The 25,084-nt window shown below is 47.1% G+C and overlaps 1 protein-coding gene and 1 non-coding gene across 5 annotated transcripts in view; both read right to left on the reverse strand.

Moving 5' to 3' along the window:
• RAD52 (RAD52 homolog, DNA repair protein) overlaps nucleotides 1–25,084 on the reverse strand; it is a 63,250-nt gene that overhangs the window by 30,179 nt on the left and 7,987 nt on the right. For 3 of the 4 annotated variants that reach the window (XM_063929238.1, XM_063929237.1, XM_063929240.1), the window contains exons 2-5: nucleotides 17,429–17,534; nucleotides 5,325–5,426; nucleotides 2,310–2,403; nucleotides 2,165–2,232 (exon numbers count right to left, since the gene is read on the reverse strand). In XM_063929238.1, the coding sequence (XP_063785308.1) occupies nucleotides 2,165–2,232; nucleotides 2,310–2,403; nucleotides 5,325–5,426; nucleotides 17,429–17,518 (354 nt within the window). In that variant the 5' untranslated portion in view covers nucleotides 17,519–17,534. Of the gene's footprint in view, nucleotides 1–2,164; nucleotides 2,233–2,309; nucleotides 2,404–5,324; nucleotides 5,427–17,428; nucleotides 17,535–17,732; nucleotides 17,857–25,084 lie in introns of those variants that run through there. The other variant, XM_063929239.1, reaches the window with a different exon arrangement.
• On the reverse strand, nucleotides 7,063–7,181 carry LOC134937831 (5S ribosomal RNA). The gene has a single exon (XR_010180584.1). It is a non-coding gene; the product is annotated as a 5S ribosomal RNA (ribosomal RNA).

Raw genomic sequence — 25,084 nt, forward strand, 5'->3', positions numbered from 1 at the left:
AACGCTTTAGTTTTCTACAAACAAGGCATCTATGTCTCCGCACAGTTCAAGCATCGCAGTAATCTTCATATACCACAATAAAAACAACACTACAAGACTGAAGAGCGACATAGAAACATAGAATTTGTCGGCAGATAAGAACCACTTGGCCCATCTAGTCTGCCCCTTATTTTTTTTTTTATATTCTTTTTATCACTAACCTTATTTGATCCTTATTTCTTTGTAAGGATATCCTTATGTCTATCCCATGCATGTTTAAATTGCTCTACTGTCTTAGCCTCTACCACCTCTGATGGGAGGCTATTCCACTTGTCCACTACCCTTTCTGTGAAATAATTTTTCTGCAAATTTCCCCTGAACCTCCCCCCCCTCCAGTCTCAGTGCATGTCCTCGTGTCCTATTGCTTCTCTTCATTTGGAGAATGTTTCCCTCCTGGACTTTGTTAAAACACTTCATATATATCTCACCAGCGTCCCTTCCTGACCTATACTACACAACGCTCAATGGCCCTCATTCAGAGTTGTTCGCTCGGTAATTTTCTTCGCATCGCAGCGATTTTCCGCTAATTGCGCATGCGCAATGTTCGCACTGCGACTGCACCAAGTAAATTTGCTATGCAGTTAGGTATTTTACTCACAGCATTACGAGTTTTTTTCTTCGTTCTGGTGATCGTAATGTGCTTGACAGGAAGTGGGTGTTTCTGGGCGGAAACTGGCCGTTTTATGGGAGTGTGTGAAAAAACGCTGCCGTTTCTGGGAAAAACGTCGGAGTGGCTGGAGAAACGGGGGATTGTCTGGGCGAACGCTGGGTGTGTTTGCGATGTCAAACCAGGAACGAAACTGACTGAACTGATCGCAGTTTAGGAGTAAGTATCGAGCTACTCAGAAACGGCTAAGAAATTTCTATTCGCAATTTTGCTAATCTTTCGTTCGCAATTTTGCTAAGCTAAGATACACTCCCAGAGGGCGGCGGCTTAGCGTTTGTAATGCTGCTAAAAGCAGCTAGCGAGCGAACAACTCGGAATGAGGGCCAATGGGGGTAATTCCAAGTTGATCGCAGCAGGAATTTAGTTAGCAATTGGGCAAAACCATGGGGGTAATTCCAAGTTGATCGCAGCAGGAAATTTTTTAGCAGTTGGGCAAAACCATGTGCACTGCAGGGGGGGCAGATTTAACATGTGCAGAGAGAGTCAAATTTGGGTGTGGTGTGTTCAATCTGCAATCTAATTTGCAGTGTAAAAATAAAGCAGCCAGTATTTACCCTGCACAGAAACAAAATAACCCACCCAAATCTAACTCTCTCTGCACATGTTATATCTGCCTCCCCTGCAGTGCACATGGTTTTGGCCAACTGCTAAAAAATTTCCTGCTGCGATCAACTTGGAATTACCCTCCATGTGCACTGCAGGGGAGGCAGATTTAACATGTGCAAAGAGAGTTAGATTTGGGTGGGTTATTTTATTTCTGTGCAGGGTAAATACTGGCTGCTTTATTGTTACACTGCAAATTAGATTGCAGATTGAACACACCCCACCCAAATCTAACTCTCTCTGCACATGTTATATCTGCCTCCCCTGCAGTGCACATGGTTTTGCCCAATTGCTAACTAAATTCCTGCTGCGATCAACTTGGAATTAGGGCCAATATACACAGCACAATCTGTAATAACACTGATAAGGGAACTTGTGTAGTGTTGAGAAATAGAAGAACAAGAGAGAGAAATATAAAACTAGAAGCAGGAACTCATTAACCTTTAATATATCATTAGAAAGGCCTTAATAAGCTGCAACGGATAACGATGTCTAATTAGGGAAGAAGTACTAACTCGTGAAGAGAGATAAAGTAACAACCAATCAGCTGCGGTCATTTCTCCAACGCAGCCTGTAACATGGCAGTTAGGAGCTGATTGGCTGGTACTCTCTCTCTCTCCAGGGCTTAGTCCAATCACTGTACAGTACCGGAGTATAAATGAGCTTGTTACAGAATAAGGTTTAGGTGGGAGGTAGGCGAGATCTGTCCCAGAAATGCAATCCATGCGTTTGGATAACAAGAAGCGCCAGCTCTGACAACAAAGGCTGCTCCATCTGTTTAGAGATTACTGAACCACGGCAGACACTCTCGGGCTGTTAATGGTCTATGCCGCACTACGGCAGAAAGGACTCTACCTTCAGCTGCACCTTGACGAAGGCACAAACCCCAACGTAGAATTTCCCGTTGCTCAGATCCACAAAATCTGCCGGAGGATAAACGGTTCAGTACACAAGCAGCGTGGGCTCGTCTCACCCCATCTCCTCTTACAGACACACTCACCCACATTCTGCTGAGTGATGGAATGCGACCAGCCATTGTACCCAAACATCTCATTGGCCAAGCTGATTACCCGATGCCCTTCGATGTAACACACCTAACAGGGGAGATAATCAGACATCGGTAAAGTGTTCCCTGTATGGCAGCTACAGTAATAACCCAGTCAGCAGTAACGCCAAGTACACTGCTAGCTACTGATGCAAAGCGGAGCGTCTCTCGGTCACATGGGGCAGCAATGCTCTATGTTTGCATGCACGTTTACTGAAAACGACACCCACTTTGCAACAGCCTCAAGCGTTGTCAGACATTTATAACAACCCAACAAGGCGCAGCAAACTCAGTAAAGGTGCCCATACACTAGTGTGATTCAGACGTTTCAGGCCCATAAATCAGATGAAAACGGGCAAATCGCATGTGCTTTACCTCCGATCCAATCCACGATCCCGTGAGCATCGGATCGGAGCCCCTAGATCGGAAGTACTGCACTATAGATATCTGGGATCCCGCAGGCATCCCCCTGCCTCTAAACTCTTTAACCTCACCTCTTCACTTGGTTTCTCCCAGTGGACCTCCTCACCCTCCCATGTGAATGGGAGAGTGAGGAGCTCACTAGATCTGGTCTTCACTCACCGCTGTGATATTTCTGATTTTTCCAACTCCCCATTTCCCCTCTCTGACCACCACCTGCTCTCCTGTAACCTCTCTCTCTCTCTCTCTCTCTGCTTCCCTATCTCTACCTCCTAAGGCTACCATAACTAAGCGTAACATTGAAGCTATTGACACCACATTCCTTTCCTCCCTGTTTGACTCACTTATCTCTCCCATTCTCTCTCTCTCATGCCCTGAACAAGCCACTTCCATATACAATGCATCCCTTACTTCTGCTCTTGACTCTGTTGTTCCACCAACCACTATTCAGCCTCGCAAATTAACACCTCAACCCTGGCACACCAAATGCTCCAGATATCTGCAAAAATGCTCACGTACTGCTGAGCGACACTGGAGGAAATCACGCTCTAAGGCAGACTTCCTCCATTTCAAACTTATGCTCTCATCCTTCAGTGCTGCCCTTTCCCTCGCTAAACAGTCATACTTCAAGAACCTCATCTCCTCCCAGTCTTCCAACCCCCGGCGCCTCTATGCCACTCTGAACTCACTCCTCTGCCCACCTCCACCTCGTCTCCCTTCCTCACTCTCTGCTGTTGACTATGCCACTGACTTCACATCCAAAATTGACTCCATAAGTCAGGACATCACATCACACCAGACCATCAGTAACCAGCTTTCTCCCATCCCTTACCAACCCTCCCCATCCCTCACACCTACTCTAACATCTTTCTCCCATGCATCTGGAGAGGAAGTCATGGCCTTCATTTGTTCCTGTCCCCTCACCACCTCCCCACTTGACCCTATCCCCTCCCGCCTCCTCCGCTACCTCTCTTCTTCTGCTTGTTCCCATCTTTCCCACAATCTCAATCTCTCCCTCTCATCAGGCACTGTCCTCCCTGCCTTCAAGCATGCACTCATCTCTCCTATTCTTAAATAACCTACACTTGATCCAAACACTCTCTCCAACTACCGACCCATCTCTCTCCTCCCTATTGCCTCCAAACTCCTTGAGCGTATTGTCTACAACCGCCTTACTTCCTTTCTTTCCTCACACTCACTGCTTGACACATTCCAGTCTGGCTTCCGTCCTCTCCACTCCACTGAAACTGCCCTTACAAAAGTATGCAATGACCTCCATGCTGCTAAATCTAAAGTACACTACTCTCTACTTATTCTACTTGATCTCTCTGCTGCTTTTGACACTGTGGACAATCCTCTCCTACTGCAAATCCTTCACTCCATTGGTCTGCGTGACACTGCCCTCTCTTGGTTGTCGTCCTACCTTTCTGACCGTTCTTTCTCTGTCTCCTCTCATGACTCCACCTCCCCCTCACTTCCACTAACTGTAGGGGTACCCCAAGGTTCTGTCCTTGGTCCTCTTCTCTCTCTAAATGTCCTCACTAGGTAAGCTCATTAGTTCTATTGGTTTCCAATATCATCTCTATGCTGATGACACCCAAATCTATCTTTCCTCTCCAGACCTCTCCCCTGCGCTCCTCACTCGTATCTCCAACTGTCTCTCTGCTACCTCTTCCTGGATGTCCCAGCGCTTTCTTAAACTTAACATGTCTAAGACTGAGCTGATCATCTTCCCTCCCTCCCGCATAACCTCACCTCCTACAATCTCATTATCTATTGATGGCACTACTATCTCCTCTAGCCCCCAAGTGCGCTGTCTTGGAGTAATCCTTGACTTCTCCCTCTCCTTCAAACCACACATTCAGCACTTCTCACAAACCTGCCGTTTTCATCTAAAAAACATTTCCAGGATCAGACCCTTCCTGACCCAGGATGCTACTAAGACTCTTATCCACTCACTGGTCATCTCCAGACTGGACTACTGTAATCTCCTCCTGACTGGCCTCCCTGACAAATACCTCTCTCCACTCCAATCTATCCTCAATGCTGCTGCCCAGCTCATCTTCCTCACCAAACGCACTACGTCCAACTCTCCTCTCCTACTAGACCTTCACTGGCTCCCCTTCCCTTTCAGAATCCATTTCAAGCTTCTCACACTTGCCTACAAAGCCCTCACCCACTCCTCTCCCATCTAAATCTCTGACCTTATCTCCCTTTACACTCCCACCCGTCCTCTTTGTCTGGGATCACATACGATACATCGTATGCTAAAGGCCTGCCTAAAAAGGGATGCAGGGAAATCTTATGTGACTTCACCCTCGGAGAAGTCGCAGGAGTGTATGGCCACCTTAACTAGACATACAGCTTTCAGTGCTAAATGCTGTTACAATGGTAAATGCTGAATGCAGCATTACATGGGGACGGAGCAAACACTACAAGCAGTGCCCCATGTAAATACACTCACACTAAGATCCATGATCAGAATGAATGCTACACCTGTGCGGAATGTCTGATAAGGATGAGGAGACAACACAAGACATCGTCACCTACCTTCTGTCCTCCCCCTGCCTGCCTGCTGCTGATGTACTCGGGTCCAAGCTTCTGACGCAGCGCATTCTGTACAGCCTGGTATTCCTCTGCTGTGTACTTCTGCTGCAATAAGACAAAACACAGACGGTCATTCAGCGACACGTAGAGAGGAAATGTATTTGTATTCTGCAACAGGGACACGAGAAGAAATCACAGACTCGCTACATTTACCTAAGGGCGATTCTTCCACTCACTCACTTTATTTGCAGCAGAGATCTGTATAACAGCTGAAGCACTCACAAGCTCTCCAGTTAAATTCTTCCAGGCAACAGTTAATTGGTTGTTTCTACCATACACAGCCAATAACTGCGAAATATCGGCACTGAAAGACCTCACACCCCGGAGTGCCAATACGGTGTTCCCCATACATCAAGCATGCCGCAAACACTCAGAGAATGAAGGCTCATTAGACCTTTGCTGAACACTTCCTCTGTATATATCTGGCAGTGCATGGGCCAAATCCAAGCAAAATCAGGATTTTGGTACTTACCGATAAATCCCTTTCTCCGATTCCACAGGGGCCACTGGAGTGTAGTTACAATGGGGAGATAGTTGGTAGTATTGGGAGCTGGCACTTTAAAAATTCTCACACTGTGGCTAGCTCCTCCCCTACTATCTCCCCTCCAAGCCAGTCTACGTTAAACTGTGCCCGAGGAGAGCTGTAGTAACCAAACCGTAAGGCAGAGGAGGTTAGCGACGCCCTGTAAACCAGGCGAACACAAACTAAACCTGGAACGGAACCTGACAAAAACCAGGCTAGCCTGAACCCAACAAGCAGTCATATGGTGATCTGCAAACCGTTAATCAAACAAAAATCAGGAGAAACAGCGCTGGGCGGGCGTCCAGTGGCCCCTGTGGAATCGGAGAAAGGGATTTATCGGTAAGTACCAAAATCCTGATTTCTCCTTCATCCACTAGGGGCCACTGGAGTGTAGTTACAATGGGGACGTCCCAGAGCTCCCAAAAACGGGTGGGAAAGCGCTGAGAGTCCTGTAAAGACTGCTCGGCCAAACAGTGATGCAGAGGCCGTAAAAGTGTCAAACTTGTAGAATTTGACAAAACGAATGTCGGTTTGACCAAGTATCCGCCCGACAAAATATTCATGGAGACCCCGAGGGCGGCTGCCCATGAAGGTCTTACAATGCGCGTAAAGCGCGCTGAAATGGAAAACGGAGGCTCCCTAGTAACCGCCAAGAAGACTGTCTGATGATCAGATGTATCCCACTGTCCAGCCAATGCTGGGACCCCGGCTATTTAGTACGGGAGCATCGTACAGAGCAAAGAAGAAAAACACTTCATCGAATAGCCTGAGACCTCTGTAGAGAGAGTTGGCGAGCCCTGACAACATTCAGAGAGGATTGAAAAACACTAGTGTCAGATTTATATGAAAAATGGACATCCCCTCTGGAAGAAACAACCGCTGAGGCCGAAGCATAGCCAGGGTAGTTACCAGTAGAGTACTCCCTGAAAAAGAGGCCGAACATACGGCCGCTAGGCTAATCTCATTTGGAAGAAAAGCGAAAAAGGCAGAGACCTAAAATTCCGGTCAGTGTGGTTTGAAGCGCAGCGGAGCAAAAACCTCCCAGAGAAACCAAAGATGAATAGTAACTGGAAGAAGGGGGAAAAACCCCTTTTTTCCTTATTATGTCCTATAAAGTTTTCCAAAAGTGGCAAAATCGAGAAGAGGTAACAGACTTTTAGCCTACAGCACCTGGTATTCCCAGGCGGTCTCCCATCCAAGTACTAACCAGGCCTGACCCTGCTTAGCTTCCAAGATCAGACGAGATCGGGCGTGTTCAGGGTGGTGTGGCCGTAGGCTCTGAAGTCGGGGCCCAGTAGGCCTAACCGAACTAGGGAACTCCTCCCTTCTGAGGTCTCGTGAACAGTCACACGGGTCAATGAAACCAGTGTAAGATTGAACAAGGAGAAAAAAGGAGCCTGTTGAAGTAGACAGTCCAGTCGAGGTAGGAGCCACGGCTCCTCTACTGACAACAGGCGTATCTGTATCTTCAAGTCATGCGTGGCCCAACCAGCGCCACCGAGAGGACTAGCACGCATAATCCCCTCCTGTGTTACTGAACATGAAGTAGAAATAGAAAAGGAGGCAGGATAGAATAACCAGAAAACTCCCCGGAGCCGAGGGCCTCCACGGCTACTGCCGCCAGAGCTCACGTCCGAGAGTAATAAAGGGTTAAAGAGTCAGTCAGAACGCCCTGAGGTCGATCCGAAATCTCCGCCCACAGCGGACCAGCTGACAAAACTCCGGGGCATGTTCCCTCACCCAGGAGTCTGACCTGGTGGCTTGATCTGGAAACAAGATTGTTGTCCCCCGCTCCGAGAGGGATGGAGGCGACCCTTCATTGCGTCGCAACTTGACTGAAGTAATAGAGTCTCTGGTGCCGAGGAATGAAAAGAACCTCTGACGGACCGTGTTGAGAAACGTCTATGCGGAGCATAAATTGGATCTGTGTCGAATCAGAAACTCCTGGATCCTCCGGATATTCAGAAGCCACGTAATGTACAGAGTGGGATAGTAGCAGTAAATTGTCCCATTAGGGAAACAACGTCACCCACTGCCCTTGAAAAAGAGTTATTCTGTGATCTTCCTAAACTCTGTGGGAGCGGAAGAGAGAAGAGGAAAGGACTGACAGTGAAAATGAGAATCCTGTTAAGGGGGAATCTGAGAAAAGCCTGTCCAACGGAAATCAGTAAACAGGTATCTCTGAAGACAAGGGACACGTAAAACTCCCTTTCTTGTTCCAACTAGCAATCACAGACTAAAAGGATTGTAAGGCCAGAATAGGCCTGTCCGAGCCACTTGGCTTTGTAACGTGAAAAGAAAACGAAGGCCTGAGAACTGTCCTAATTCAAATGATATGTGAAAAACAGGGATCAACACCCTTTGCGGTTAGAAACCTATGGAGCGCAGCCTGCAGTATGACTTTCTTGTCATCGTAAATCGGCCGACCCATGCCGAGGGACTCCTGAGACGGTTGTAACCGCCCAAGCCTTCTCCCATCGACCTGCGCCTACCCTGGGACCCTCCAGGTGGTAGGAAAGTCTGTGTAATGGGTGTATAGGATGACATTAAATCAGACTGGACCGAGGATGTTGAACCTCTGCTTCAGCCTTTTTACCCTGAGAACCCCTGGCGACGAAGATATCACCCGTGTGGAGTCGAAAGCCTGAAAGGGCACGGAAAAAACTAAAGGAAAGACCAGTAAAGGTCTGTCTTGGAGCTGGGGCAGTAGTAGGAGAAAGCAAAATGGACCTACCTCCAATGGTTCAAGAAATCCTGCAGAAAGTTCCTTCCCCAGAACCATCTGCCCCGTAGGATTTCCTGTTCCCCTGTCACTGTCGCAGCCCCAGAGGTCGTCGGGTTAAGACAGCCCAAGCGAAGATGTAGGGTCCGAGTCTGCAGACCTGGAGACCTCCAAAGAACATAAAGCAGAATCGTGATTCTGACCTGTACCAAAGTATCAATTGATCCTGATGCGAAGCATCCTGTAACCTAGAGGACAATTGTTCCCCAACCTACCTGCTCCGGACACGGTATAACCGCGCTGCCGCATATGTCGATGGATCCCTGAGCAAGGTTGCCTCAGGAAAACGGCGGCTTGTTGGACTGACGATACATCGAGGGGTATACCCTAGAGAGGTTCTGATACCATCTCCTGCCATCTGCGGGGAAAGGATAGGAAAACAAACATTGTTTGATACCTGATACTGTGTATTCGGGTGTCTGTCGGCCGCCTACCGGAGCCTGCCCAGCTCATCCGAAACTGGACCAGTCGCTGTCATTTCGTCATTGGCGTAGAACCCTGATGGACTTGACGTGTCCTCCTCCTTTACCTGCAGTATCAGATGAACTGCTGTATAATGTACCTGGATATTCTGAGACACTGGTTCAGATCCACAGAAAACAGACATCAGTAATGCATGGAATGTTAGCAAGGTTCCCTTTTGGAAAGGTGAAATGACGTACAATCTGGTTAACAGTGACATTACCTGTATAATCTGAGCTGTTCAAACAGGAGCGTCCTGCAGGTGCGTGGAGGGCTCTGCAGATGGCTCCACCGCATACTTCACACCTAAGAGGGAATTCTTTAGGAGAAAAGGTGGGTTAAATAAACACAGCCCTATGCAAGGTCTGCACTATAATGTGTGACCGACCCGATTCAAATAAACTTTCTGGAGCAGCGGAGACCTGAACCAGTAGCGCTGCGCAGTGGGACATGAGTCTTAGCCCTAGGCTTTAGGAGCTCTCCTTAAAGTTTTGTTTGGATTCAAACCCCTGTTCAGATACCCCTACTAGCGTATTGAGCCACAGCGCTATTTGTCTGATGCTTTACACACATTCCCCAATGAAAGGATTCCTCCTCTATCCTTTAACCCTCGATGTGATAGCCTCTTAGACGTCCGTGAGTGTAAACCTTTTATGCTACGAGTAACATGCACAACACAAGCAGTAAAGATTCACACTGTTTATTGTTGGTTTAACAAAAGTATATAAAAGAAAGGATTTAGGGCGTGTATATCCAAAGTCAATAACTAATTGGACAGAACACAAAAGGGGCTAACAGAACATGATTGGCTAGGAACTGCCGCAGTGGAAGGATATGCATATATGGGCAAGTTGGTACTCAAATAGGAAGGTTATTCACACGGTATAAAAAAGATAACAGACAAGGACAGTAGCAAAAAATGTGCTGGAACATTAAGTTCTATAACACAAGCAATTCTATGACATTGAAGCAGAGACGAGCTTTAACCCTTTCAATCCCCTCTTAGAATCATTATTGTTATACTATATGATTCTTGCAAAGCTTACGTCTTTCTGCGCGCCCGTGGCGCAATTTTTAGCCTGAGCGGGAGTTGCAGTAATTGTTGGGCATTTTAAGAAGGGTTAATCGTTGGGTTAATGATGTTCCGTGTTTATCCTTTTTATCTAAGGCTTCAGCGGGCTTATAGCCCCATGGGGTACCTGTGTTCCAGGCAGCCGCGGACCATGAGCTGCAATCATTTCCCCAGTTATGGCCTGTAACGCAAATATAAGGTACCTCGGGGCTTAGGTTGTCTGTGGTGTCAGCGCGGATCTGGTAGTCAACAGACTTTTGGACAGCAGCTAGTTGGGGGAATTGGAAATAATCTAGTATGTAGTTTGCGGTGTATGTGGTGGAAGAGTTATACCATAGTGTCAGTTTCCCTTATTCTGAGTTATATCAACCTCAGTCATTGAGAGGGGAAAATGGGCCAGTAGGGCTATCAAGATAGTCCCCAGGGTAAAGATAGGGGGCATTTTCTTCATCCTCCTCTGGTCTTCTGTCTTCGCTAGGTGGGAGGTCAGGGCTGTCCGCCCCTGTTCGTACCTCACTGGAATCACCTGTTTCCTCCTCTAGGTCTGGTCTAGGAATTTTCTTTACTCGGGAAGCATGGATCCAGGTGGGACTCTCTTCTGTCAGGACTGCGGTTCGGGTTACAGCAACGACTTCCGCCTCTGGGCCATAGGTGAAGTCTCCTGGGCTCTTGCTGCGGGGGAGGATCTTCACCACTACTCTGTCTCCGACCTTAAAAGGGTGTGTTGGTTCCTGTGGATTCAGAGGGTTTTTTACAAGCGACATCATGTTCAATCTCATCAAGTTTGGTTATGAGGGCCCTGACATACTCTTCCCTTATAAGTTCTAGATCTCCTTCCTATGGGGTCATTCTGATTTCTGCTAGGATAATGGGAAGGACCTGCTTCCACTTGTGGAAGGTACCTCCTGTGGCCTTCCTTAGTTTGTCTTTGAGGGTCCTATTCATTCTTCCTACGACCCCTGAACTCTGCAGGTGGTACGGGATGTGAAACTTCCACTCCACCTGCAGAGCTTTTACTAAGGCCTGTGTGATTGTGGCTGTAAAGGCTGAGCCTTTATCACTATTTATTTGCAGGGGGCACCCCCATCTAGGGATGATTTTCTGTGTTAGGATTCTTGCTACTGTCTTAGCATCCTCTGACTTAGTTGGGAATACTTCTGGCCAGCGAGAGAACATATCTACAATGACCAGGGCATATTCTTGTTTACCTGTACCAGGGATATGGGTAAAATCAATTTGTAAGTGTGTAAAAGGGGTGGTGGGGTATTCAAGATGCTGGTGTTTCGCTTTATTGGGGTTGTTAGGGTTATTCCTGAGGCAAGTGATGCATCTGCTAACATACTGGTCCACAAGTGATTTGGCATTAGTAACATAAAAATCATTGGTTAGTAGGAGGAGTGTTGTGGCTTCACCACGGTGACCAACACCATGGTAATGGGCAATGAGCAAAGGGGCACTGGACTGGGGTATACAGGGTTTCCCCTCTTTGCAGATTAATCCTGATTTAGGATTTTTCTGCAGAATTGGGTAAGTCCAGTCGGAGAGATCAGTATTAGTCGCAGCAGCTTGAAGTTGAGTGAGCAGATGGACGTTGTCAAGGGAGGGACATGCTCTAGTGAGTGCAATGAGTTCTGCAGCTTGCGCGGACTGATAAGGTATTGGTAGGGCTTCCAACACAGTGTCAGGGAGGGTGACAATGGCATAGCCAGCCTGGTATGTATTGTCATTGGGCCTACTACAGGAGCCGTCAACAAAAACTATGTCTGCGCCTGGTATGGGAACGGGAGACATGTCAAGTCTGGGAGAGGTTTCAGCTTCAATGGAAGCAGCACAGTCATGTAGGTCGGGTGGTTCATCCTCGGGACCTTTCAAGCCTAAAAGGGCATTGAGAATGGGTGCAGGGCCAGAAGAACTAGCAGTGTACTTGATGGTAAGGGTAGGGTTACTCAAAAGGAGTACTTCATATCCACTAAGGCGTTGTGCTGACATGTGCTGTGTGTGTAAGCCTTTAAGTATTGCCAGGACATCATGTGTGGTGTGGAGTACTGTGATGTGGCCTAAAGTGAGGGTAGTGGCCATTTCTGCAACCATTGCACAGGCTGCCAAAGCCCTGAGGCAGGCAGGCATACCTTGCACAGACACTGGCATGACTTTGGAAAAAAAATGCCACGGGGCGCAACTTCCCTCCATGAAACTGTGTGAGCACCCCCGCCATGGTTTTACAATTGTCCCTTGCATATAGATGGAAAGGTAGTACATAATTGGGGAGGCCAAGTGCCGGACTTTTCATCAACATACATTTTAAACTTTCATATGCAGTTAACATTTCTTGTGACCATTGTACAGTTTTAGGTTTGTCCTTCAGTGTGGCTTGTCTCAAAATGTTATCATAATAAGAGCAATCAGATATCCACTGTCTGCAGTAATTTACCGTACCCAGGAAGGACAGTAGTTCCTTCTGGGTAGTTGGGGTGACCAGGCCCAATACAGACTGTATGCGTTGTGGACTGATTTTCCTCTCTCCCTGAGTGAGCACAAAACCTAAGTAATCAACATGCTTTTTACACCATTGCATTTTTGTTTTGGACACCTTGTGTCCACATTCACAAAGCCAGTTTAGTAATGAAACACCATCCTCTCGGCAGGCCTCCTCAGTTTGACTACAGAGCAGCAGATCATCTGCATACTGTAGCAGGACTGAACCATGGTGAGGTTGCCAGGGCCCCAATGTGGCCTGGAGACAACAGGTGCGTCAATAATCTGCACCAGGTAAGTTGTTTACCCTCAAAAGAAAAGGCAAAAAGTAATTGTGTCTGTGAATCTACAGGTATGCTGAAAAAGGCATTCTTCAAATCAATTACAGAGAAGAACGCAGCATCTGCAGGGATTGCAGAAATGAGTGAGTTTACATCTGGAACAATTGGTGCAATTGGGACAATTAACTGATTGATCGCTCTGAGATCCTGTACAAATCTTATACTGCCATCAGCTTTGGCAACAGGGTTCACAGGAGTACAGTATGGTGATACAATATGTCTGAGAATACCCTGTTGTAAGAATTGCTGTATGAGACCTTCTATCTTTACTGGTGAGAGGGGATACTGCTTTTGATAAACAGGTTGTGAGTCGGGTTTGAGATTGGCCTTATATGGTGTGCATGAGATTAGGCCAGTGTCATATGGACCTTCCGACCAAAGAGCGGGGTTTACTTGAGCTAAGTCAGGCATTGGTGGGTATCCCATTGACTCCCATTGAAGGAGCAGTCTTTTCCAAATCACCATCATATAGGTCAGAACACAAAACACTGGTTGTTGCACCGCTGTCCACAAAAAAGGGAACTTTACTTCCATTTATAATAAGTGGCAGCAGAGGTGAATCTTTCCCTGACTGCGGGGTTGGTTCTGTCTGTCAAAGCGTCTGGAGTTCTGATAGTTATGAGTGAGTGCAGGTTTCTTTACATCAAAACACCCTGCAGCCTCTTTCTCATACAGATCTTTTTTTTTAAAATCTATCGTACTATCAGAAGTCCAGGAAGAGACGCTTTGCTTAACAGAAACTATGACAGAAGGTAGAAGGTTGTTAATGAAGGTGGAAATGAGTAAGCTTTCTGAGTTAAGCAAAGGTAAGCCAGCGTCATCTGTCCAGCAGTCCTTTGCAAGCTTTGCGCAAATAAGATATACAGCCATCGGGGGTAATGGTGGGCTTGGGACAGTGTTTTACTATTATCTAAACTCTGGGTTACTGGTGCGTTAGGGATAGAGCTAGTGGACGCATTTTCTAGCAGTGGAGTTGGAGGCGATCCCATCTGGTGTGAAAGGGTTACTGCTGCTAAGAGATCTGTGTCTTTAAGCGCAGGATATATTGGAATGTAAGGGGGAGGCGAGAGGGATTTCAAAGATTTACAGTTTCTCACTTCTTCGCTTCTGTGCTGTTGGGAACTGATATTTTTAATCCTCCATATAGAAAGGGTAATTACTGCCTTCCCATGGGAATGGGTCCTGTCCTGCTTTCTCTGTCTACCCTGCTAAATTATCCACCCAGGGATCAATCAAATAATAATCAGAGGTAGAACTACGGGCCACGTATTCTTTACATGTCTCGGAGGGGGGTATACAGTTTTCTTACTCTGACCAGAGCCCATAGTAAAAACACAATTTCCAACAACTTTCTATGCATGCATCAGCTAACCAGTTAATTAGTTATTGACAATATCACAATATCATCTGCATAGTACTTTAACAAAAAACAATTGATAGTAATAATCTGTACGTTTACTCACCACTCGTACAGGGACTTGGAAATGCAACGTATTGTGATAGGAAGCAAGAAAGTTATAAGGGTATTCAACAGACGTGCACTTACCACCCGTCAAGCTGAATACATGAAACTTATACTCTAATATCTGTTATGGCCATAACATAATAGACAATCAAATCGAGGTAAAATCTACGTTATGTATAGACTCCCAGGTCTATTTTAAGTATCCCAGATACTAACGTCTTTGGAGAATTGCGCTTGGACCCCCGGTCCCTTCTCAGACGTATCTTTAAGTCCCAGACATTAAAGATGTTTGGTCACGTGTTCCCAGAACACTGACACGGATTCAGCTTCAGTGTATGACCGCAATCCCGTATGGCAAAGACAGACAATAAATTCTCTATCTTACCATCCGGGGACGATCAACTGAATCCCGGACGAGCCCCCACTTGAAAGGATTCCTCCTCTATCCTTTAACCCTCGATGTGATAGCCTCTTAGACGTCCGTGAGTGTAAACCTTTTATGCTACGAGTAACATGCACAACACAAGCAGTAAAGATTCACACGGTTTATTGTTGGTTTAACAAAAGTATATAAAAGAAAGGATTTAGGGCGTGTATTAGTAACTAGTGACACCAAGGAATAATAAAGGGAAGGCAACACCCCGCCCTGTATTTAGTGTACCGCTAATTAAGGTGCACCAGATGTTTCTCGGAGGTTCCGCTGGCTTTTCAAAATGGTGACCAGCCTGTGAGAAAAGATGGGGGAATATGTTATGTGGTAAGGTGGGGTATTCTGTTATTAGAAAACATTGCGGAAGTGTTTCTTTTATCCCCTATATATGGTATTGTATGGATATATCTATATACATACCCACACACACACACACTTAAAAAAAAAAAAAAAAATTATATATATATATATATACACACACACACACATACATAATTATATATGTATATATACACACACACCACCGTGAAACCCACCGGGTAGATAAATACTATCTATGTGAACCCAATAGGGTAGATAAATACTGTGTATTTGTAGGTAAATAAATACTGCACAGTAGATTATTAAATTATTAATGAGCTGAGTCCCAGCTCCTGTAATAGAGCAGATTTCCTGATTTGCAAGTAGGGAAATGCTGGGTAGAGGACTCTACTGCAGGAGGAATGTAGCTATATTTCAGCAGCATGAAGTATCGAAAAGTTACAAACTCCAGAGCCAGGGTCTGTTGCCTAGCGACAGTGAGACCTGGGAGCCCGCTGAGTAAAGCGGGTTATAAGCCTTTACTCACCCCTCTTTGCAAAGAAATCCTCCCTGCACAGCCAGGAGAGGAATGAGCCTTCAGTGTGAGCACACACTGGAGCGGCGTGCTGCAGCGGCGCGGGGAGCGGAGAGAGCCCGCCGTACAGAGCGGGAGTTAGCTCCGCCCCCCCTGCCTCGGCGCGCAAATGTTATCCCCCGGCCGCCTTGCTGCGGTCGGAGTAAATGTAACCCACTGTTTGTTGCTGCCGTCTGCATATTGTAATATATGCTGCGGCCGGGGATCGGTGCTGAGAGTCTGAGCCCGCCGGACGGAGCGGGAGTTAGCTCCGCCCCTCTGCTCCGGCGCCACTTATAACTTTAATCAGTTTATGACCCGGCTGCCTGTAAGCTTGTCTGTGCGGCCGTGTAAATGTATCACCCGGCTGCCTGTCTGCTGCAGCCGGGGATTGAAGAGCACTGAGCCCGCTTACAGAGCGGGCTGAAGCTCCGCCCCCCACATAATGGCGCCAAGTGTGGCTCTTTCTGCTGCAGTCTGGTCATCTATTCCCTGAGCTACCGCAGCCATATAGATTTCAAACACTGTTCTTTAAGATAGAGTGGGACTTGAACCCAGGACAACTGGTTGTAAGTCAGAGGCTCTCACCACCAGGCTAAATCCTGGGTGGATTAGAAACACAGTAAAGACCATCACATCTAAGAGTCTCACTCTGTAAAATCAACCATCAGTCTGGAGGTGGGGGGGGGGTTTGGGGGGGGGGGGGGGGAGATTGTACTCACCGCTGTCCTTCTGATGGAGTGGCTCCGACACGCGCCGCAGCGGTGTCCGGCCGGAATCTTCTGTGATGGAGTGGTCCCGACACAAGCCGCACGCAGCGGTGTCCGACCATTTTTTATACTCACCGCTGCCATGCTGCCGGAATCTTCTGCTGGATGGAGTGGCCGCGACACGCGCCGCACGCAGCGGTGTCCGCCAACTCAGGAGAGCTCAGTGTCTCCCTCAGCCAGGGCCCATCCCTAGCCGCACGCAGCTGCGATGGGACCCCGCCGGCAGCTCCCGCGGTGCAGACTGGCAGTGGCAGAGCTGCCAGTCTGTGAGTGTAAGTTAGAAAAATAAAATAATAAAGAAAAAATAAAAATTTCTTCAGCTAAACCCAAGTGAACCAGCTCCCTCGGGCACTAAACTAAGACTGGCTTGGAGGGGAGATAGTAGGGGGAGGAGCTAGCCACAGTGTGAGAATTTTTAAAGTGCCAGCTCCCAATACTACCAACTATCTCCCCATTGTAACTACACTCCAGTGGCCCCTAGTGGATGAAGGAGAAATGAAATAGAATAATGTGGTGGCAATTGATGGGATCAGCTTTATGCATGCCGGCAATGTACGGTGGGAAGGTGACCGCTGCCTGCAGTTTGTGTCCAGTTATTTTCCTAACACATGAATAGGCCTCTATGTGGTCCGGTAACTCAGCCCGAGCACGTGAGCCACAAAACTGGTGCTGTCAATCAGGTTTAGCGGTAGGATAGTCCCAATGCCTCTCCATCTTTATTCTACTGAATACTGGTACTATGCCATATCCTGCAGCCTGATACTATGTATGGGCTGCACATAAAAAAGCTCCAGCACAGATACAGGTGACCTATTCAGTAGCAGAATATTCCCAGGTGGTGACTTCAACCTACCTGCCCGAAGGATCCAGATTCACTTCCGCTTGATCCCACCTGCCCAGCTTTGGACTTGTTTCCTGCTCCACCTGCCTGAGCCACATACATGGTCGCCTATATCCACCTATGCGAAGGAGCCAATCAGAAGCATGAGAGACTGAACAGACCGTATAAATCAATTTCTGATAAAAGAATTTACACATGTACTGTGTGTGTATGTTGTACATTTACTTGCTTACTAAAACCATGTCACTGTCATTCTTACACCTCAAAATGATGATTCTCTATTGTGATGCACAGAGCACTGATCAGCTTTAAATACCTCTTCAAAGCAGGAACTCTTTGATTTAACTGTCCATTGTTTTCCAATTGGGATTGTATAGAGAATGCCCAGGAATTGTGTTCTCGAATGCTGACTATGATTGACTTTAGTCATTGAGACCTTTTTTATGTGGCTGTTTTTATATCAGTGATTTTATAATTACTTATTGCACTTTATTCATATAACATACATAGTTGTATAATAAAATATGATGTATATAACTATACAAGTCATGTTACGTATATCATTTCAGAAGTCACGCTATGTACATAGGCCCTCATTCCAAGTTGATCGCTAGCTGCCGTTGTTCGCTGCGTAGCGATCATTTAAAAAAAATAGCAAAACTTTGCTTGCGAATGAGCCGCAATGCGCGCCTGTGGCGTACAGGTACAAAGAGCATCGTTGTTTTGCACTGCTTCTAGTGACGATTTCATTCGCACAGCCGATCGCAAGGAGATTGACAGGAAGTGAGAGTTTATGGGTGTCAACTGACCATTTTTTGGGAGTGTTTGGAAAAACGCAGGCGTGGCCAGGCGTTTGCAGGGCGGGCGTCTGACGTCAATTCCGGGACCTTCATCGCAGCAATCATCGCACAAAATAAGTAACTACAGGGCTGGTCTTGTTTTGCACAAAATGTTTTTTTACCGCTCGGCTGCACAGGCGATCGCACTCTTTCAAAGCAAAAATACACTCCCCCATTGGCGGCGACTATGCGTTTGCACGACTGCTAAAAGTAGCTAGCGAGCGATCAACTCGGAATGAGGGCCAGTGCTCTAGAAGTCACAATGGAGTTGATTCAATTAGGAACAGGGTAGCAATTGGCCGGAAATACTGGCATATCATCTCACCCTCACCTCACCCCAGACTCACAGATTTTTTTGTATACAGTACCACAAGTCCAGAACTAATAAAAAAACATTGGAGTGCCGTGCATCATTATACCGTATACCAGAGGTTCCCAAACTCCTCCATTACAGTCCAAGTTTTAAGTCTATCCATGCTTGAACACAGGTTAATTAATTAGCACCTCACTCAATTAGATTTAGCAATCTGGACTCAAGCATAGATATTTTTAATACCCGGACTGTAAGGCCTGTTTCACACACGCCGGTTTTGACCATACAGCAAAGAGCCGGACAAAAGTTGTCAGTTTTCGTGCCGGCCGGCCGGCAGCGCCTTTCACACACACAACGGCTTTCAGCCGTATTTAATGCTGTGCACAACACATACTTGCCTACCTGACCCTCTCCATGAGGGAGAAAATGCTCTGTTCCTGGACTTTCCTGGTAATGTATGATTGCCATCACCTGTGGTGAAACACCTTTCTTATCAACTAACTAGCTCACCACAGGTGATGGCAATCATACATTACCAGGAAAGTCCAGGAACAGAGCATTTTCTCCCTCATGGAGAGGGTCAGGTAGGCAAGTATGGCACAACATGGCAACCGTGCCATGTGAAAGGACCCAATGGGCATACTTATTCATTACAATCCCGGCACGGCAAAAAGCTGTCCGGGAGTTTGTCGTGTCAGCTAGTGTGAAAGGGGTCTAATGGCGGAGTTTGGGAAACGTTGCCATATATAATTGACTTCTCTGTCACTCCAAATTGGTGTACTTTGCTGGCCTGAGAGCAAATACTCAACTATCACATATATGCATCTATTACAGTGGTTCTCAAACTCGGTCCTCAGGACCCCACACAGTGCATGTTTTGCAGGTCTCCTCACAGAATCAGAAGTAAAATAATTAGCTCCACCTCTGGACCTTTTAAAATGTGTCAGTGAGTAATTAATACACCTGTGCGCTTGCTGGGTTATCTGCGAAACATGCACTGTGTGGGGTCCTGAGGACCGAGTTTGAGAACCCCTGATCTATTATATAGGCTTGCCATAATATTACTTTAATTCAGTGGTTCTCAAACTCGGTCCTCAGGACCCCACACAGTGCATGTTTTGCAGGTAACTCAGCAGGTGCACAGGTGTATTAATTACTCACTGACACATTTTAAAAGGTCCACAGGTGGAGCTAATTATGTCACTTGTGATTCTGTGAGGAGACTTGCAAAACATGCACTGTGTGGGGTCCTGAGGACCGAGTTTGAGAACCTGTGCTTTAATTCAAGACAGCCATGAATTACACAGGTTCTGTGGCTGGCTGACTTCAAGCCTGCATTTCACCTGGTTTTAATCAGCCACAGAACCTGTGTAATTTATATATCCTGAAACAAAGGGATACTATGTTAAGCCTCTCTCTCAAGTTCAGAACATGGGGTCCTCTGAGGTCAGTATAATTAAACTGCTTCAGATCAGCAGTAAACATACCTCCCGACATAACCCATTCCAGGAGGGACACAATGCTCCACTCCTGGACTTCCCCCTGATTTTATGACTGCCGTCACCTGTTCTGTAGGTAAATTGATAAGAGGTGTTTCAGCACAAGTGACGGCAGTCATACTTTAAGAGCGAAGTCCAGGAACATAGCATTTTGTCCCTCCTGGAATGGGTCACGTTGGACGCTATGATAAACCTGTTCTGAATATTGAGTGAACTGATGTCCCTTTTCCACCTACAAGAAAATCCCGGGTTACTGCACACGACCCTGGGATTTCTGTCCGTGGAAACGGCTCAACCAGGGAATCCAAACCTGCTAGCGAGCAGGGATTTTCCTGGGAAGGACGCGGGTTAGGCTCAGTGAAAATGGGTAAGATGGGTCGATCCGGGCCAGGATGCGTTTACAACATAGGAAGAGCCGGCGCTAGGAGATGATCTCCTCTCCAAGCGCCGACCCGATTATAAACCGGTTCCTGCTGCCAGTCTGACAGGCGTCTCAGCCGGGTCACATCTGGGATGCAGCCATCTTCAAAATCCCCAGGTGTGACCCGCCATTTCAATCTAAACGGGGTATAAGTGTTACATTAGTTAGTAAGTAGTAGAAGTTTCAGCGTTAATTGACTTCATATTCAGATTTACTGAAGCGTTTAGTTATGTTAGCCCAGGGGGCCCCACGTTCTGAACTTGAACTTTATCTACAGCATATTATAAAATATGTATAATTATTTGATCTTCTATAAGTCATAAAATATATAGTTTGGGGAAAGAAGACCTAGAAAACCAGCGGAATTAAATTTATGTGTAGCTACATTTATTTTGAAAGCCTCATATCAACATCCAGGCCGAACCTTATAACACAACGAAACAGCATGGGCGGGTGAATTGCACAGTGTCACCATCTACAGGGATCTGGTCTGAAAGTCGACACTGTTTTGGTCGACCACTATAGGTCGATATGTTCTATGTCAACAGTTCCCAAGGCCGACATTTTTTTTACTTTTTCATACGTAACGATCCACGTGGACTACAATTGGGAATAGTAACAGTTCGCTCGCCATGCGAGGGGACACCGTGCACTATTTCGGCTTCCCAGTCACTATACGGAGCAAACATAAAAAAAAATAAGATTTTACTCACCGATAAATCTATTTCTCGTAGTCCGTAGTGGATGCTGGGACTCCGTAAGGACCATGGGGAATAGCGGCTCCGCAGGAGACAGGGCACAAGAATAAAAGCTTTAGGATCAGGTGGTGTGCACTGGCTCCTCCCCCTATGACCCTCCTCCAAGCCTCAGTTAGGATACTGTGCCCGGACGAGCGTACATAATAAGGAAGGATATTGAATCCCGGGTAAGACTCATACCAGCCACACCAATCACACCGTACAACTCGTGATCTGAACCCAGTTAACAGTATGATAAACGAAAGGAGCCTCTGAAAAGATGGCTCACAACAATAATAACCCGAATTTTGTAACAATAACTATATACAAGTATTGCAGACAATCCGCACTTGGGATGGGCGCCCAGCATCCACTACGGACTACGAGAAATAGATTTATCGGTGAGTAAAATCTTATTTTCTCTGACGTCCTAGTGGATGCTGGGACTCCGTAAGGACCATGGGGATTATACCAAAGCTCCCAACCGGGCGGGAGAGTGCGGATGACTCTGCAGCACCGAATGAGAGAACTCCAGGTCCTCCTCAGCCAGGGTATCAAATTTGTAGAATTTAGCAAACGTGTTTGCCCCTGACCAAGTAGCTGCTCGGCAAAGTTGTAAAGCCGAGACCCCTCGGGCAGCCGCCCAAGATGAGCCCACTTTCCTTGTGGAATGGGCTTTTACAGATTTTGGCTGTGGCAGGCCTGCCACAGAATGTGCAAGCTGAATTGTACTACAAATCCAACGAGCAATCGTCTGCTTAGAAGCAGGAGCACCCAGCTTGTTGGGTGCATACAGGATAAACAGCGAGTCAGATTTTCTGACTCCAGCCGTCCTGGAAACATATATTTTCAGGGCCCTGACAACGTCAAGCAACTTGGAGTCCTCCAAGTCCCTAGTAGCCGCAGGTACCACAATAGGTTGGTTCATGTGAAATGCAGAAACCACCTTAGGGAGAAATTGAGGACGAGTCCTCAATTCTGCCCTGTCAGAATGAAAAATTAAGTAAGGGCTTTTATATGATAAAGCCGCCAATTCTGACACACGCCTGGCTGAAGCCAGGGCTAACAGCATCGACACCTTCCATGTGAGATATTTTAAGTCCACAGTGGTGAGTGGTTCAAACCAATGTGACTTTAGGAAACTCAAAACAACATTGAGATCCCAAGGTGCCACTGGAGGCACAAAAGGAGGCTGTATATGCAGTACCCCTTTTACAAATGTCTGAACTTCAGGCACGGAAGCCAGTTCTTTCTGGAAGAAAATCGACAGGGCCGAAATTTGAACCTTAATGGACCCTAATTTTAGGCCCATAGACAGTCCTGTTTGCAGGAAATGGAGGAAACGACCCAGTTGAAATTCCTCTGTAGGGGCCTTCTTGGCCTCACACCACGCAACATATTTTCGCCAAATGCGGTGATAATGTTTTGCGGTTACATCCTTCCTGGCTTTTATCAGGGTAGGGATGACTTCATCTGGAATGCCTTTTTCCTTCAGGATCCGGCGTTCAACCGCCATGCCGTCAAACGCAGCCGCCGTAAGTCTTGGAACAGACAAGGCCCCTGCTTGAGCAGGTCCTTTCTTAGAGGTAGAGGCCACGGGTCTTCCGTGAGCATCTCTTGAAGTTCCGGGTACCAAGTCCTTCTCGGCCAATCCGGAACCACGAGTATAGTTCTTACTCCTCTCCTTCTTATGATTCTCAGTACTTTTGGTATGAGAGGCAGAGGAGGGAACACATACACTGACTGGTACACCCACGGTGTTACCAGAGCGTCCACCGCTATTGCCTGAGGGTCCCTTGACCTGGCGCAATACCTGTCTAGTTTTTTGTTTAGACGGGACGCCAACATGAACACTGCTGACAGTGCTATCACATGATTTTCCGCCCAGCGAAGAATCCTTGCAGCTTCTGCCATTGCCCTCCTGCTTCTCGTGTCGCCCTGTCTGTTTACGTGGGCGACTGACGTGATGTTGTCCGATTGGATCAATACCGCCTGACCCTGAAGCAGGGGTTTCGCTTGACTTAGGGCATTGTAAATGGCCCTTAGTTCCAGAATGTTTATATGAAGAGATGTTTCCATGCTTGACCACAAGCCCTGGAAATTTCTTCCCTGTGTGACTGCTCCCCAGCCTCTCAGGCTGGCATCCGTGGTCACCAGGATCCATTCCTGAATGCCAAATCTGCGGCCCTCTAGTAGATGAGCACTCTGCAGCCACCACAGAAGAGACACCCTTGTCCTTGGCGACAGGGTTATCCGCTGATGCATCTGAAGATGCGATCCGGACCATTTGTCCAGTAGATCCCACTGAAACGTTCTTGCATGGAATCTTCCGAATGGAATCGCTTCGTAAGAAGCCACCATTTTTCCCAGGACCCTCGTGCACTGATGCACTGACACCTGGCCTGGTTTTAGGAGGTTCCTGACTAGCTCGGATAACTCCCTGGCCTTCTCCTCCGGGAGAAACACCTTCTTCTGGACTGTTTCCAGAATCATTCCTAGGAACAGTAGACGTGTCGTTGGAATCAGCTGCGATTTTGGAATATTTAGGATCCACCCGTGCTGACGTAACACTACCTGAGATAGTGCTACTCCGACTTCTAACTGTTCCCTGGACCTTGCCCTTATCAGGAGATCGTCCAAGTAAGGGATAATTAAGATGCCTTTTCTTCGAAGAAGAATCATCATTTCGGCCATTACCTTGGTAAAGATCCGAGGTGCCGTGGACAACCCAAACGGCAGCGTCTGAAACTGATAATGACAGTTTTGTACTACAAACCTGAGGTACCCTTGGTGAGAAGGGTAGATTGGGACGTGGAGATAAGCATCTTTGATGTCCAGAGACACCATATAGTCCCCTTCTTCCAGGTTCGCTACCACTGCTCTGAGTGACTCCATCTTGAATTTGAACCTTTTTATGTAAGTGTTCAAGGATTTCAGATTTAAAATTGTTCTCACCGAGCCGTCCGGCTTCGGTACCACAAACAGCGTGGAATAATACCCCTTTCCTTGTTGTAGGAGGGGTACCTTGATTATCACCTGCTGGGAATACAGCTTGTGAATGGCTTCCAAAACTGCCTCCCTGTCGGAGGGAGACTTTGGTAGAGCAGACTTCAGGAACCGGCGAGGGGGAAACGCCTCGAATTCCAGTTTGTACCCCTGCGATACTACCTGTAGAATCCAGGGGTCCACTTGCGAGTGAGTCCACTGCGAGTTGAAATTCTTGAGACGGGCCCCCACCGTCTCTGAGTCTGCTTGTAAAGCCCCAGCGTCATGCTGAAGACTTGGCAGAAGCAGGGGAGGGCTTCTGCTCCTGGGAAGCGGCTGCATGGTGCAGTCTTTTTTCTCTTCCTCTGCCCCGGGGCAGAAATGAGTGGCCTTTTGCTCGCTTGTACTTATGGGAACGAAAGGACTGAGTTTGAAAAGACGGTGTCTTTTTCTGCTGATGTGAGGTGACCTGGGGTAAAAAGGTGGACTTTCCAGCCGTTGCCGTGGCCACCAGGTCCGATAGACCAGCCCCAAATAACTCCTCCCCTTTATACGGCAATACTTCCATATGTCGTTTGGAATCCGCATCCCCTGACCACTGTCACGTCCATAATGCTCTTCTGGCAGAAATGGACATAGCACTTACTCTTGATGCCAGGGTGCAAATATCCCTCTGTGCATCACGCATATATAGTAATGCATCTTTCAAATGCTCTATAGTTAACAATATATTGTCCCTGTCCAGGGTATCAATATTTTCAGTCAGGGAATCCGACCACGCGACTCCAGCACTGCACATCCAGGCTGAAGCGATAGCTGGTCGCAGTATAACACCAGTATGTGTGTATATACTTTTTAGGATATTTTCCAGCCT

The sequence above is a fragment of the Pseudophryne corroboree genome, chromosome 6, assembly GCF_028390025.1.
Source record: "Pseudophryne corroboree isolate aPseCor3 chromosome 6, aPseCor3.hap2, whole genome shotgun sequence".
NCBI lineage: Eukaryota > Metazoa > Chordata > Amphibia > Anura > Myobatrachidae > Pseudophryne > Pseudophryne corroboree.